The following is a 13,556-nucleotide window of genomic DNA, read 5'->3' as shown; positions in this document are numbered from 1 at the left end:
AATTGAAGACTGAGATGGAAACAGCTGTCTGTCTTTTGGCAAATTCAGTGCTGAATTTTGCCAGCTACAACTTTTGCTGCTTAATTACTTTCAGTGTTCTCTGACGTGATTTCTAGAGCTGTAATGTCACTCCTGGGTTCTTAGCACTTCCTGGACTCAGAAAGGAGGGGTAGTTTTCCACTGAGGGAGACAACTCATGGTGGCAGATATGTTTTAAAGCTCTAATCTGTCTCTTTCACCCTCTTCCTTGCCCTTCTCTTGGTCATTTATTTAATAATGATGTTTCTTGTGGAACATGAGAGAGAGATGCAAGACAGCAATAACATGTAGGAAAGAAAACTGCACCACATCATCTTGAATATTGTTAAAAATGCTTTAATTACTAAAATAGACATTCAAGATATTCTGTCTTAGGTTCCAAACACCAGCCTCCTATATTAGACATTTGACACTCACAGAATTAAGTGAGCACTGCCCATGGGCAAGACTTACACATATGGTTGACCAGTATCAGGAATTAACATCAGAAAGAATGAAACATAAGTTTTGAACTGAAAGCCATTACTTGTGCTTCTTCAGTCACTCATATTAGGCAGTTCCTGTTAGTGACTGGCTAAAAAACATTACAAAGGAGGAGATAAAAATCAGGGCTGCAAGTAGAACTCTTCTCTTAAAAGGCTGCTTAGTCTTTAGTTAAGCTAATAAATAATCTCATTGCACTAGGGTAAGTGTGAGGACTTGACAGGGCTTCTCTAGATCCCCCACCCACCTTGAGTAGTTCAGATGTAAACAGCAGGAGCTCAATTCTGCAATTTCTTGCAAAAGAAACCTTTGAGCAAAGTTTTTGTTTCTCTCATGACTGCAGGATCAGACCCCTGATAAAAAGCAGCAGTTTTGCTTCAGTTAATGAATTGTGCCACTGACAAAGGAAGGCCCTGAGCATTCAGATTTAATGCAACTTTGGTACTGGGAAGCAGATGCTCCCACCTAGCATTTGTAGTACCAGAGTCTGAGGCAAAGAACACAGAAGAGAAACTTCCTCTGCATGGCACCTGTCTTCTTCTAGACCATCCTCCCTTCAGACAAAACCAAACCCTTAAGTACTCCTCAGGGCTAGTGTCTATGCAGGTGGCAGTTACGCTGCTGCTGCTTGTTCCTTACATACAACATCCCACCTTCCCTTCCTGTTTCAAATACAGCCTCGCTGCTTATGGCTCGTAGCCCCAAGATCTAGTAAGATTTTGTCATAGCACTGGCTCAGACTGAAAGAAAACTCTTGGATTTTGAAATTAGCTAGTTCTCAGGAGTAACACAGCTTTGCTAGTAACCACTGCATCCTACTTTATGTTCTCTGAGAATACAAAAGTGAATACAATTGTTCACCGAAGACAAAATGAACGCGCTTGCAGTCACCTTGTTGTGCGGACCAGACCATATACTAAGTTTTGCCAAACACTAGGAAGGGGAATAAGAAATGTTTGTGGTTGAGAAGAGGCCAAAACTACTTTCTTCGTGTTCAAACAGAAGCTCCTAGTGAGGAAGGAACAGAAGTTTGGTGTGACACTGAGGCAGTTCCCAACATGGATCTCAAAACAGATTGTGGTAAGGAGGAGTACAGGTAGGATGAACATTTCATATTTCAAACAAACAGCCTGAATTTACAGCAAGGTGTCAATGGTGGGACAAGTGCAGGTAGCTCCATCCCCAGCCCTTGGACTCCTGTTGCTGACTGAACTTGTTCAATCAAAAGCACACCTTGCACCCTAGCGCTATAAAACCTGAGATATGAGAAGGGGTAGCTTAATTAGCCACAGTCAAACTTGTGCTGTTAACTAGAGAAAGTGGACTAATGTTCACAGTAAGGCAAATTTCTAAGTCTCCAAACTGCTTGGCAAGATTACTGAGGGCATGAATGCACTACTTCCTCCCCTTGCTGGGAATTGCCAATTATTTTCAAATCCAGTTTGCAGAGAAGGTAGCATGAGGGCAGTCTTTGGTTTTACGGAAGTGGGAAAGGTGTGTTACAGCAAAAACATTACTGCAAATGCCTGGCAGGAAAGTGTTCATTGCAAGACATTAGTGGATAAAAGCTTCCCTTAGTCACATGAGTAATACCTCTCTGTTCTTATGATATGAAAAAATTCATGTTTACCTTACACATTCCATGGTGAGTAGAAGATACTTATTTTTGATGAGCTAGCTGCCAGCTATTTCATGGGGTGGAAAAAGTTGTCTCTACAGCTGTTTCTGCTTAGGACAATGCAAGATCCACACTTGGGAGCCTCAAGGTATTCAAGCAATCTTGATGTTCTCTACAGCCAATTAAACAAGAAAACAAGGATTCTACAGCCCAGCTTTCTAGCATACCTGACAAGATGCTTTCTTTAAAATAATTGATCTTTCATTGCTTCTATATGTTTGGTGTGAAAGAGATGGCAAGATTCACTTTAAATTGTTACTCAAATAGCTTCTTGCTCTCCTCACAGAAGTCTTGGGCTTCCTAAACAGCTGCAACCCCTTCATTGGATGCACTGTTCCTGAAAACCTGCTGTATATATTAAGAATAATTCCAGAGCAATGCAGAGCTGCATACACCATTTTATGCGTCCAACTCCACTATATTAAACAGAAATGAAGTTTAAAACAAATTTAAAATGGACAAGGTGTAAGCAAACAAGGGATAAGAAAGCAGAGCTACTTCTGCTCTTGTTCTCCTTCTGTTTCTGATGCTAATTCCACTCTCTCCCTATTTTCATCTATTAAACAACTGAAAAAACAACTTGTTTCACCACAGCTCTGCATTCAGAGGAGGTTCCTAAGAAGAGTGCAGGAAGTGATAAGCCCAAACTTTCAGATGGGAAACCACACCTTAAAGCTCACTCTGACAAAATGGGCTGTGGTGTTCTAACAGCTCGCTGGCCCAGCAGGTCTCCCAGACTGTGCAGTGCCTATCTCCCTTGTGCTCACACTAGACTTGACTCTTGGTGAGCAGATTTAACTCAGGTTTGGTGTCATGGATTGGTTCAGGGAAGAACCTGAGGAGCACCACCATCAGAGGAAAGAAGGCTGTGGGAGTGCCTTGCTGAGAGCAGAGAAACAACCGCCTCTCACAGCAAAGTGAGCTATCAGATCAGCCATTTAATCTGACTGCATCCTTAACGTCCTTGTGGGTGTAATGTGACAAGCATTTCTTTTGGCAGTGGAGTTTAAATAGCTGGCACTGCTGCCTAGTTGTGCCAGCACAACTATGTGTTATGACTAGATGCTAAATGAATGAAGTTATCAGGTCTGGTAGCCAGATGTACGGTATAGCTGCACAGACTTGTAAAGGGCAGCAAAAAGGAACACAAAACAGTCAGGCACACATTCTGCTTAGGAAACGACTGCTGCCTAAAGAAATGCTTGGTAGGTTGCAACTTATGTTTTAGCGAACGCCTTTCCCAAAACCATGCCCAAAGTGTGCTTATAGCAGGCCCCTTCTTGAAAGACTGGGGTCTTCTTGCAATGTATTAGCTAAGCTAACAGACAGGTACTTGGAATGCTGAGGCTGGCAGCATCCATAGTTGTTCACTTTTCTCTGAGTGACTGTTGATGTCATCTTTAATTTCTGTATTTAACATCTCACAAGCAAATTTAAGTTACGTATGTTTAAAATAAAAGGGGGAGGAAAAGTCACATGTCTGTAGTCTGCCACCACGTGCCGGGTACTCTGTGATTCTAGCAATGGGATGCCATACAAACATGCTGGTGAAAAGCTGGCTTTGAGCCCCTTGTGGATACTCTGCTGGAGTTTAGGCCTTTTGACTTTCAGAAGGCAGCTTCTGGATCATTTATGGCAATCACAATTATAAATCATACTGTGGCAACTCTCTATGCATGATGCCAGTCCTGGGTGAAGATCTGTTCTATAGCTTTGGTCCATGTTCTGCTCTGTGACCAACTCCAGCTGAACAACATACCTGGAGATTTCAATTTGCTTTCTCAGCCTTTCAGAAATGCTGAAGTCCACAGGAGTGCCACAGCTCAACAGGTTATCCCCAGAGACTGCAGTAGGTGAAAGGTAGCACCCAAAGTCCAGCTTGTCTCTATGTTGTTCACTTTCTTTGTTAACTATAAAGGAAGAAAAAGAAGTGTTCCCAACAGTTTCCTAGATTCATATGTTGCGCACATGACAGTAACTACATGTAACGACCCTGGAAAGACTCAGTAGATAATTACCCAGAAAAATGAACCAATGTTGATTGATAAGAGAAATTTGGAAGCTGGCTTTGGGATTTAACTATTTTTCTCACCTGTAAGAGCGTGTTGTCCCTAAATCCAAAGCCTTCCTTTAGTAAAGCGGTGATGTAAGTGAGATCCATGCAGAGGAAAGGACTGGCTGAGTTGTACCTCTCCATGTTATCGCAGACTACAAAAGGAAGAAAAAAAACAGATCTCAGCAAAATAAAGGAGCTTTTATCCACATTATAGATTTGAATTTACCTCAAGCCAAAGCCTACTAAAACAAGCCACCCGCTTCTATTAATGGGTACATATGGTACATGCTACACATAACTCTTGAAGTCTGAATCTCTGCTGAACTGACAACTGGCAGGGAATTGGTAGATTACTTATTCTTTCAAGAACACAGCATCATTTGTCTTCCTTGTCGAGTCTCCAAGGATGGCTGCAGTAATGGACTCCACCTTCTAGGTTGGCAGCTTCTTTTATTTTTTAATAAATAAATGGTTTGATGGTGTTAGATAACATCTTAGCTGCATCTTTGGAAATAAGCTCTCTCAGTATCCGGGGGGGAAACAAACACCCTACACTCAAACTTTAGAGCCTAATCCCCCTATTCAAAACCATCTGAGTTTCTAGGGAGATTAAATTTAACTGAAAAATCATTAGAATTTAGGTCATATTTTAGAAAAAAGTCAGTCCTGAGCTACATAATTAAGCATCTGCTGGTGACAAATAGGGTCTACTAATCATCATGAGGATGATTACAATTCAGAGGTAATACCTTGCTCTGTAAGCTAAAGTTTTAGCCATCAGTAGCGTGGCAAGGTGGGAGCTCTTTTCACAGGAGGAGGTACAAAACTAGAACAAGCATTCAGGAAAAAAGTCAGGGGGAGGGAAAGGAATGCAGGAGAGGCTGTCAGACTTAAACAAGCTCTGCTCTCTCCCTCCATTTTGTTAGATTAAACAGGATTTAAGGTGACAGACTTACAAAAGTCAGCACTCTCCTAAACTCAGGAGAGTTGCAGTTTGACAGAAGGAGCTCTTGATACAGCAAATTCACTTTCTTTTGTACTGACATTCATGAACTACCATCTCCTTCCTCTCCTGAAGAAAGCTGCGAAGCCGCTAATGCTGTGCTTCCCCTCACTGCTCTATCAGTACTTTCTTCTGCAACAGTTACAGGTGTTGGCTAATAAAAGGTAAGATGACATGGAGGATGGAAGTGGAATAAAGGTTAAACAAACATTTTTTTTAGAAGTCAAACTCACATCACGTACTGCCTATAGACATTCATATTTTTGTTATTTCTCATCCCCACCAGTTTCCTAAGTCTCATGACAGTTACCTTCTTTGGCTTTTCTTTCAAAGTCTTTCACTTCCAGAACACCTCCCTGTTCATAATCTGAAAAGGAAGAGGTAAGAAAACATCATCATAGACCTGAAAGCATTTGAATTCTCTAAGTTGACCCTAGAAGGCAACTCAGTGATGCTGGGCTAGGAGTGAGATCTGTTGGTAACAGGGGACAGAGCTGCAAGTATGAGCACAAGTCTCATCTGCTGAACTCTGAACATCAAACTGCACTGATGGATACACATTCATTCCCTGAAGGCATTTTCTGCACTTCCTCTTTCTCAACACCATTCCTTTTCCCTTCTCCCCATGGCTCCAGCCTCCAGGGTTCTTCTGTCTACCTTCTGGTTGACATGTTCACATGTAGTGGATTATCCCAAACCAATTTACCAATTAGGTTGGTGTCAACTGCGCGATCATAGTAATAGGAGAAAGCATAGAAGGAACTTCCACGAATCTCATCTGGTTGGTGCAGTTTCCCTTTGACAACCTTGAGTACTTCCAAGTAGCAAGGCTTGAATCCTGTTTCTCCTGTCAGGACAAACACAGATGGGGTGGGCCGGAGAGGCACATCCAGGAGATGGACGAAGCAGTGGCATTAGGATGAAAAAGGGAAGAAGCAAAGATTAAAGCATCAGAATCATAGAATCATAGAATCATTTAGGTTGGAAAAGACCTTCAAGATCATCAATTCCAACCATCATCCACGCCCACTAAACCATGTTCTGGAAAACATGAAGAGGTGAGAAAAGCTTAGATATCCCTCCCATAATCCAGCATGGCACCTGCATGCAGGCAAGGGCTCTAGATCACCATCATGAAGTGGAACTGGTTAGAACAGATCATAGCAATATCTGAAAGGCGTGCTGAGCAAACTAGTGTAGGTGCGTGAAAAGCTTCCTCCACATCAGGCAAAACTCCCATTGTTACATTCTATGGTCATCAGCAGAATCTCATGTACATTTGCTACCGCCTGCTAGATAAAACCCTACTTTCCCTCCCCATCACATCATCATTTTATCAATCCACTTCACACACCAAATCTGCAACTTGGCTCTCATGTTCCCCTGTTGTAAAGCAAAACAATATGAGTCACCAAAGGGGTCTGTTCTAGTCACTGATGGTAGCAGCTTCACCCTCTGTATACAGCATTAGGGATAGTATCTTAAGAAATAGTTCCACAAGTGAGATGATACACTTTGGCCTACCAGTTATTGTACCCTAACACAGCCCGAGTTTTTGCACTTAGCTCAAAGCCTCAGAAAAAGCTGTCTTATTTGCACAAGTAACTCTTAACGTTTCCTGTTAAGGTAGCAATTGTAATAAGGGATCACAGCCAGAATGTGGAGAGTGCAGGTGAGCTACTCTTACAGCTTCAGATTTTTCTTTGGCTCTGTCCAAAGTCCACATCTATAATTGGACAGGTATCTGTCATAACCCAAGGTAACTGATGGAGTATTTGCCAAGAAAAATCTCAGATTCTAGAGACAAAACTTATAAGAAGCAACAAGTCTCCTTAATTTACCTTCTTTCTTGCCACCATACCGGTATTTCACTCCCCCGAAGTGCCACTCTGCCTCCAGCTGCTTTGGCAAACAAGAACTGCGGAACATTTGTCCATCCACAGCTGGTACGAAACCAGAGGGGAGAGTCAGAAAGGATAACATTTAACACATTTATCGATCAGTATGCAGAACCAGAAAAGAAAAGGCTGAAAGATCTTCATTAAGGTCTTTAAGCAAAAGTAAGGAAATCTGAATTGATGGATTCTGCACATGATTATGAATTATGGACCAGTCTCAGTCTGGAAAAGTTGTGCCCATTTTGTCCTGCAAGCTGCAGAGCAGCTGGGCTTGTCATTTGTTAACGAGAGCTACGTGGTACAAGGATATCTGTATAATGGCTGTTCACCACAGAAGACAAGAAACAAGAGGTAATAAATTAAACACACAGATACACAAACCCTAACAAACAGCAGATAACCAAGACAAACAAAGCAACTGCGCAATGAAGACAAAAACTCCTGAGACACTGATCAATGGCCGCTACAGAACCACTGAATGTACCCTTAAAGAATTCCACCAGAAATACCATAACTGATGGGAAGAAAACATGATTATTGTGGCCAGTACAGGTATCACAGAAAAAGCAAACTTCTTACAGAATGGTTGAGGGGGATTGTGGGACTGTGCAAAATTTACTATGGGATGTTTAGGGGAAGGCTCAAAGGCAGGGACAGAGGGAATCAAGGGATCAGGGAAGCACAAGTGTGGGAAAATGGAGGGGACGATAAAAGAAGGCAATCACAGCTAAGCAGGCAGCTGGTCAGTTTGCTTTCCTGGCTGAGCCTTGTGACCAATCACTGCAGTCTGTCCTGTCTTCTTCTTAAACCCTATTCCCAACTATTTTTGATTTGAGTACATTCCAGTAATTAACACAAGTCCTTCTAGCTGGCAAGTAAGAATCCAGAAGGAGGAAAGACCCCAGGTTCTGGCCAGAGACAGGACAAAAGGCCCAAGGTCTGGTCATGAAGACTGGAAGGACTTAAGGTCTGGGTCAGAGACTGGAAAGACTCAGGAATGCAAGCATGCATTCAGGTTAGTGAGTGACAGTGTGTGTGATATGCTCACGGACTTCATGCTAGACTAGTCAGTGAATACAGCAGGAGATCTGGGGGAACATGGCGGGCCAGGCAGGTACCAGAAAGACCTATAAAGTGGGTTTGGCCTAAGCAGCAATCCCTAGGAAAAGGATGTATTCATGCTGTTTGTGTTTCTGTGGATGCTTGTAAAGCTGTGAGTTTGTGACTTGCCATGTCTATATGGTGTTTGTATGTTCCCATGTACGCATTTCTGGAATTTGCAATCAGTATCACTGCTAGCTGAACTTGGAAATAGGGAAAAGCAGCTGTCTCAAAAGACAACTCCTTAACAAGCAGTAGCCTGTTTCCAGACAGATCTCTACCAGCGAAAACACAGAAAAGCACGAGACAGAAGTGAAGACATGGGAAATGGGCTGCTGACACAAGACTAAGTCTAACCATATCTTTCAAAAATCTTGGATGTTTTATCATATGAACATACCTTCTATATTCAAAGCTCCAAGTGCTGCTAGTCTGGCAGCTTTTAGTCCAAACCCCAAATAGCTGCAAACAACAAACAAACACAGACATTACAGTTTTAATTCTTGCACATCTGGTATGCTTCACCCATAGCCTCTTCCTAAATCCTGGAACACCCGAACCAAATTTCCTTCCTCCGCTTCCCACAAGTCTCCCCTCTCTAAGACAGAGAGTTTCCTTTGCCAGAACAATTCCAAAGACCAAAAGACTGACACAAACCCAAGAATTATAAAGAGCTGTAAAATGGAAAAATCTAAAACTGCTGAAAGTGGTTAGAGCTGCTGTGGTATTTCTACAAGAGATTCATGAAAAGCAAAAATGCACAATCTTAAAAACAAGGGAGAAAGAAAGGTTTGTAAGGAGTGCATAGGGAATAGGATGGCCATTCTTACGTCACACAGATAAGACTATGTGCTCTTAGGGCAGAACTAATAGGAGAACTGCAGAACCTCACACTAAATGGAAGCTGTGCCTTTGTGTGAAATTCACCTCTGTTTGACTCCACAGATTACCACTATACTCATTACAAGCTAGGATGTTGTCACCAGCTGGGCTGAAACCATTACAGATGTGAACAACGTTTACGAGAATGTCATTACATGTTGCTGGCTTCAGCAACACAGCTAGATGAAAAACCTGTTGGCCTTTCATTCCCAACTCTGTGTTTGGCTACTTATCCCTTTAGTCACGTCAATATAAACGTTTACAGAATAATCAGAGTTAAACTAACCTCCAGCTCCCTCATTTTTTGGTGATGGTTTTCAATCCCAGTTATTTTAAATGATCTAATGGACTGTGTTGGTGAATAGAGCAATCAGCTACATCATTAAATGTAAGCAGTAGGAGAGGAGGACTATTAAAACAGCTCTGCTGTCAAGTAAGCATATTCTGTAACTGACCAAGATGATAATCTTCACCCCACTCACTAGTAACAGGCTGTGACCAACTCTCTATTATACATGGTCAAGTTCTCATGACTGTAAGTCATGCAGGTAAACTCTCTGGATTTCACTGCAGACATCTCAGAAACTTGTCAGCTTAATGCAGTAAGCACAATTATATTATTTCAGGCCAAGTATCCCCTCCAACTGGATCAAGAATCTGTTGTGCTCCATGGTCTGTATCAGCTGCCTGTGGTTGTCTCTCTTTGGTTTACATCAGTCTAGGTTTTATTTTTTGTCCAGTTGCTGATGAGATGTGCCATTTCAAACTAAGAACTAAGAAGAAAAAAGTCTCAGGAAGGTCCTCTTTCCAAATCTCTGACCAGGTTTAGTTCTGACTACTGGCATGATATCTTCCTTTCTGCTTGGTCTAAAATATTTGGCTTGAATCCAGTAATAAGAATTCTTCTCCTTAAATATAGTGACTCATAATGCTTCCTCTTCATTTGACAGACTGACTAATACTCCCTTGCAGTGATATTAACCGTGATCCTGGAACGTTTCCAGTCAACTAATGTCATGTTCCACTTCAACTAATGTTTCAAGCAGACATGAAAACTAGTAAAAAAGTCATGGTCCCAGCAGCTGGTAACGGGATGACATGGCCATTTGTGGTTAGCTCAGGGGCTGCAGAAAGACTGATTTCCCCAGCGGAGACAGCAGCCTTTTTGCTCCTCACCTGTGGGTATAGAGCTTGTAGGTGCTATTAAACATTTCAAATGAGGTAAGAAAATCCCCAGGGGTTTCCTTCAAAGTTTCCTAAAAGTTAAGTAAAAGAAGAAATCTTTTAGTTCCTATTATGCAACAAAGAATAACCAACTTTGATGTAATATCACAGACATACCCATAGGGTTTACTGCACACTCATCTGATCTGCTTTGAAAACAAAGAACAGTTTTCCAGTGGTGCCCACTGCTGTAATACCTGCAGCTTTTAATACTGAGTTTATTTATATGCATCTTTGTGTTACTCAATGCATAATAGGGAAGTGCAACATATCAGGATGAAAATGCTTTCTAATTCAGGATACCTGAATTTTTCAGAGTACTTACGTGCTAGTCTGTACATACAGTGTCCCCATCAAAATCAGCTGCACTAGAAGTGCTATGAAGTTTTGCAAGTCAGACTAGACATCTCAGTTGAGGAATTCAGAAGAATTAAAAATGCAAAGTAAAGTACAGGTCACATTTTCACCATGTTAAATGTCATGCTAATACTCAAGAAAACACCGTGACCACTCCCAGTCTTAGGGCTGCTTTACCTCCTGGTTTAAGTGCTTTCCTCTAAATTAACCTCTTGTCTCATCACCACTAGTTTTCTTCCTTTCAGTCTTCCCTCTGTGCGCACCTCTGCCCCACTGGTACTCGGTCCCTACCTTCTTGCCAGACTAACTCTCCCATTCTTGTAAATCTGAGCCAGTTTAGGGCTTATTTACTGTTCCCTTGTTTCCAGTCCCCGAGATCTCAATTCCAGTTTCTGTCTTTCCTCTGCTAGTGACCTCATTCTCCCATGCCTTCTTGGCCCTGTGCATCCATATCAGACATTCTGTTACTCTGGGCCAAGCAGCAGAATCTCAGAGAGGACTGAAGCTGCAGAGTCCCTGTCGTTACCATTCAAGTAACCTGATACAGCAAAAAACCACCAAACATCTGGAATTGTAGAGATGTAGAGGCCTCCTAGACAGAAGCCTGCTCAAAGCTGAAAGAGGTTTGGCAGCAGTCAGCTTGAGTTTCTCCTGAAAAAAAAACAAATTGAAATTTGTTCTGGGTGTCTGGTAGATTTTCATTGGAATGGCAGTCATATCCTTGACCCAAAACACCCAGACCCTGCCATATTTTGAGTTCTGTTCCTAAACCTTACATCACAGAAACTTTTAAAAAGGAGAGGTTCTGAAAAAAAATTGTTTGGAGAAAACAACTGGCTTTTTTCATGCCTTACTTTCACAAAAAATGTAGAAATCCTCACACCCCTCCCAAATGAGGCAGGGACCAGACGGACAATTTCATGATTATGATTGGTTTTCAGTTGCTTATAACTTTGGCAATAATACCATGAAAAGCATAACACTAGCTTAAAAACAGCTCCATGCAGTTACCATTAGATGTCCTCTATTAGCTTGTAATCTATATTTCATTAATGAATCTCTTACTATTACAGTATTTTGTTCAAAATGAATAGAAGAACAAACATGTGACTGCCTCAGATTGCAGGAAGGGAAAAAAACCCTCTGCAAATCAAAGGGGGAAATCCCTGCTAATTCTGTCAGATGGGAAAAACTCTTCAGAAACATACTGAGCTATGTAGTGCTCTTTTGTATGAACTTGACAATACAGGTGAGAAGCAGACATAGCATACAAGCAGGCAACATGAACCTTGACTCCACACTGCCCTACAAATTCACACCATTGGTCCTGGTCAGTAGCAAACCCTCAAGGCCTTTTCCTGCAAGGCTCTAAGGAGACATTCGAATCCTGAGCTGCAGTTCAGCCTACTTCACAGCTCTATTTATTCTCCAAAACCCTGACATGCAACACCCTTTCCTGTTGGTCCAGCGCCCACTTCAGCAGGTGTTATCAACACAAAACAGAGGGCAAGCCCAGAGTACTTGAGGCTTCGCTGAACAAGATAAGGTTGCACGTCATGTTTCAACATGACCCACCATTGCAGAACTAAAATATCCCAATATGAAAACCATATGTTTTGTAGTCCCCAAACACCCTTTGAGAATCTCAATTTCTGTAAACAAAAAAATTTTAAACGAAGGACTCTTTCAGAAAGGGCAACAAAATCAACTTCACAATATCAAGGTATAGAATGCTATAGTGCCCTTCCAATACTCATGTAATTTTCCCATGCAAACTATAGATCTGGGTCCCAGTTCAAACTGTTTCTAAAGAGCTAAAGAATTCCTGACAAATCCAGCAGATATAGACTGAGGTGCAGAGAGGGGAATTGTCAAAGAAAATGAGAAGAAATTGATACGAAAACAAAGAGGGATTGGCTGTGCTATTATAAAAGACATTTGCCCCATGAGACACCCCCCCTCCAAAATTTAGTGAGGATTGACCATCAGACTGGAATGGAAAAAAAAGCCCAAACAACTCAGAGCAGACCCTAAATTTCTTGTAATATGCAAGAATACTTCCTGGAAATGTTCTACATTTATTGAATACAAAATAGTTGTCTGCATTAATGGGGCTTTCCCAGCCTGGGTCTAGAAAACAAAAGCTGTTTCTCTTTGGTTTTACCCATTTGCTTTCTTTCTTTTTTCTTCCCTGTTACCCAGGCTCCTTTGTTTGCAAGTGCCTATCATCCAGCTGGTGATGTCAAAGGGAACAGAAATACAGATGTTCTGCACACCACAGATGTTCTGCTTGTGCCAGTGCTGACAAAATGATATCTGAGAGCACAGCAGTGTTCAGGTCTCTCCACTGGCCCTGCAGTCCCAACCTGCACACTTTTAACCACTCCTCACCTCAAACCGTGGCAGGAATGTGATTTGGGTTGAGGCTCCTCCCAAGTCCAGAGTCCCAACAGTATGCTGGTTCTGGCCAGACAGCTGCCCTGCAAACAACATCATGCTCAGAACAGCCCCAAGTGCAAAATACTGCATGCATGTTCAGGCAGCCACCAAGTTACCACATTATCACAGCAATACAGGAGGGCTGAGCTAGCCTTCAAAGACAAAAAACATCACAGAGAAAAGGTAGGCAAACAGAAGGTATTATGGAAAGATTCATAGGACTTTCTTCCTTGATTCCAATTTCACCTCCAACAAGACAAAAGCAGATAAATCTCTAGCATCCAGCAAAACCTGAAAGTAAGAGACAAAGTATCTCCTGCAGAAGACTGTCAGGGAGAGTACATAAATTCTGTAACCACCATACAGCTGGACAAGAGCAGTAGGAGAGGAAGGATG

At 42.0% G+C, this 13,556-nt stretch overlaps 1 protein-coding gene across 7 annotated transcripts in view; it reads right to left on the bottom strand.

Annotated features, from left to right (window-relative positions):
• Positions 1–13,556, bottom strand: part of ENTPD5 (ectonucleoside triphosphate diphosphohydrolase 5 (inactive)) — a 27,445-nt gene that overhangs the window by 2,036 nt on the left and 11,853 nt on the right. For 5 of the 7 annotated variants that reach the window (XM_030041428.1, XM_030041402.2, XM_030041409.2 and 2 more), the window contains 8 exons: positions 13,113–13,201; positions 10,317–10,396; positions 8,659–8,720; positions 7,101–7,202; positions 5,966–6,106; positions 5,570–5,626; positions 4,293–4,408; positions 360–4,110 (listed from right to left, as the gene is read on the bottom strand). In XM_030041428.1, coding sequence (XP_029897288.1) covers positions 4,024–4,110; positions 4,293–4,408; positions 5,570–5,626; positions 5,966–6,106; positions 7,101–7,202; positions 8,659–8,720; positions 10,317–10,396; positions 13,113–13,201 — 734 coding nt within the window. In that variant the 3' untranslated portion in view covers positions 360–4,023. Of the gene's footprint in view, positions 1–359; positions 4,111–4,292; positions 4,409–5,569; positions 5,627–5,965; positions 6,107–7,100; positions 7,203–8,658; positions 8,721–10,316; positions 10,397–13,112; positions 13,202–13,556 lie in introns of those variants that run through there. The other 2 variants (XR_005933874.1, XR_005933873.1) reach the window with 1 other exon arrangement.

The sequence above is a fragment of the Aquila chrysaetos genome, chromosome 2 (genome assembly GCF_900496995.4).
Source record: "Aquila chrysaetos chrysaetos chromosome 2, bAquChr1.4, whole genome shotgun sequence".
Classification (NCBI taxonomy): Eukaryota; Metazoa; Chordata; class Aves; order Accipitriformes; family Accipitridae; genus Aquila; species Aquila chrysaetos.
Note: the sequence above shows the minus strand (reverse complement) of the source record. Positions and strands in the feature narration are given on the sequence as shown.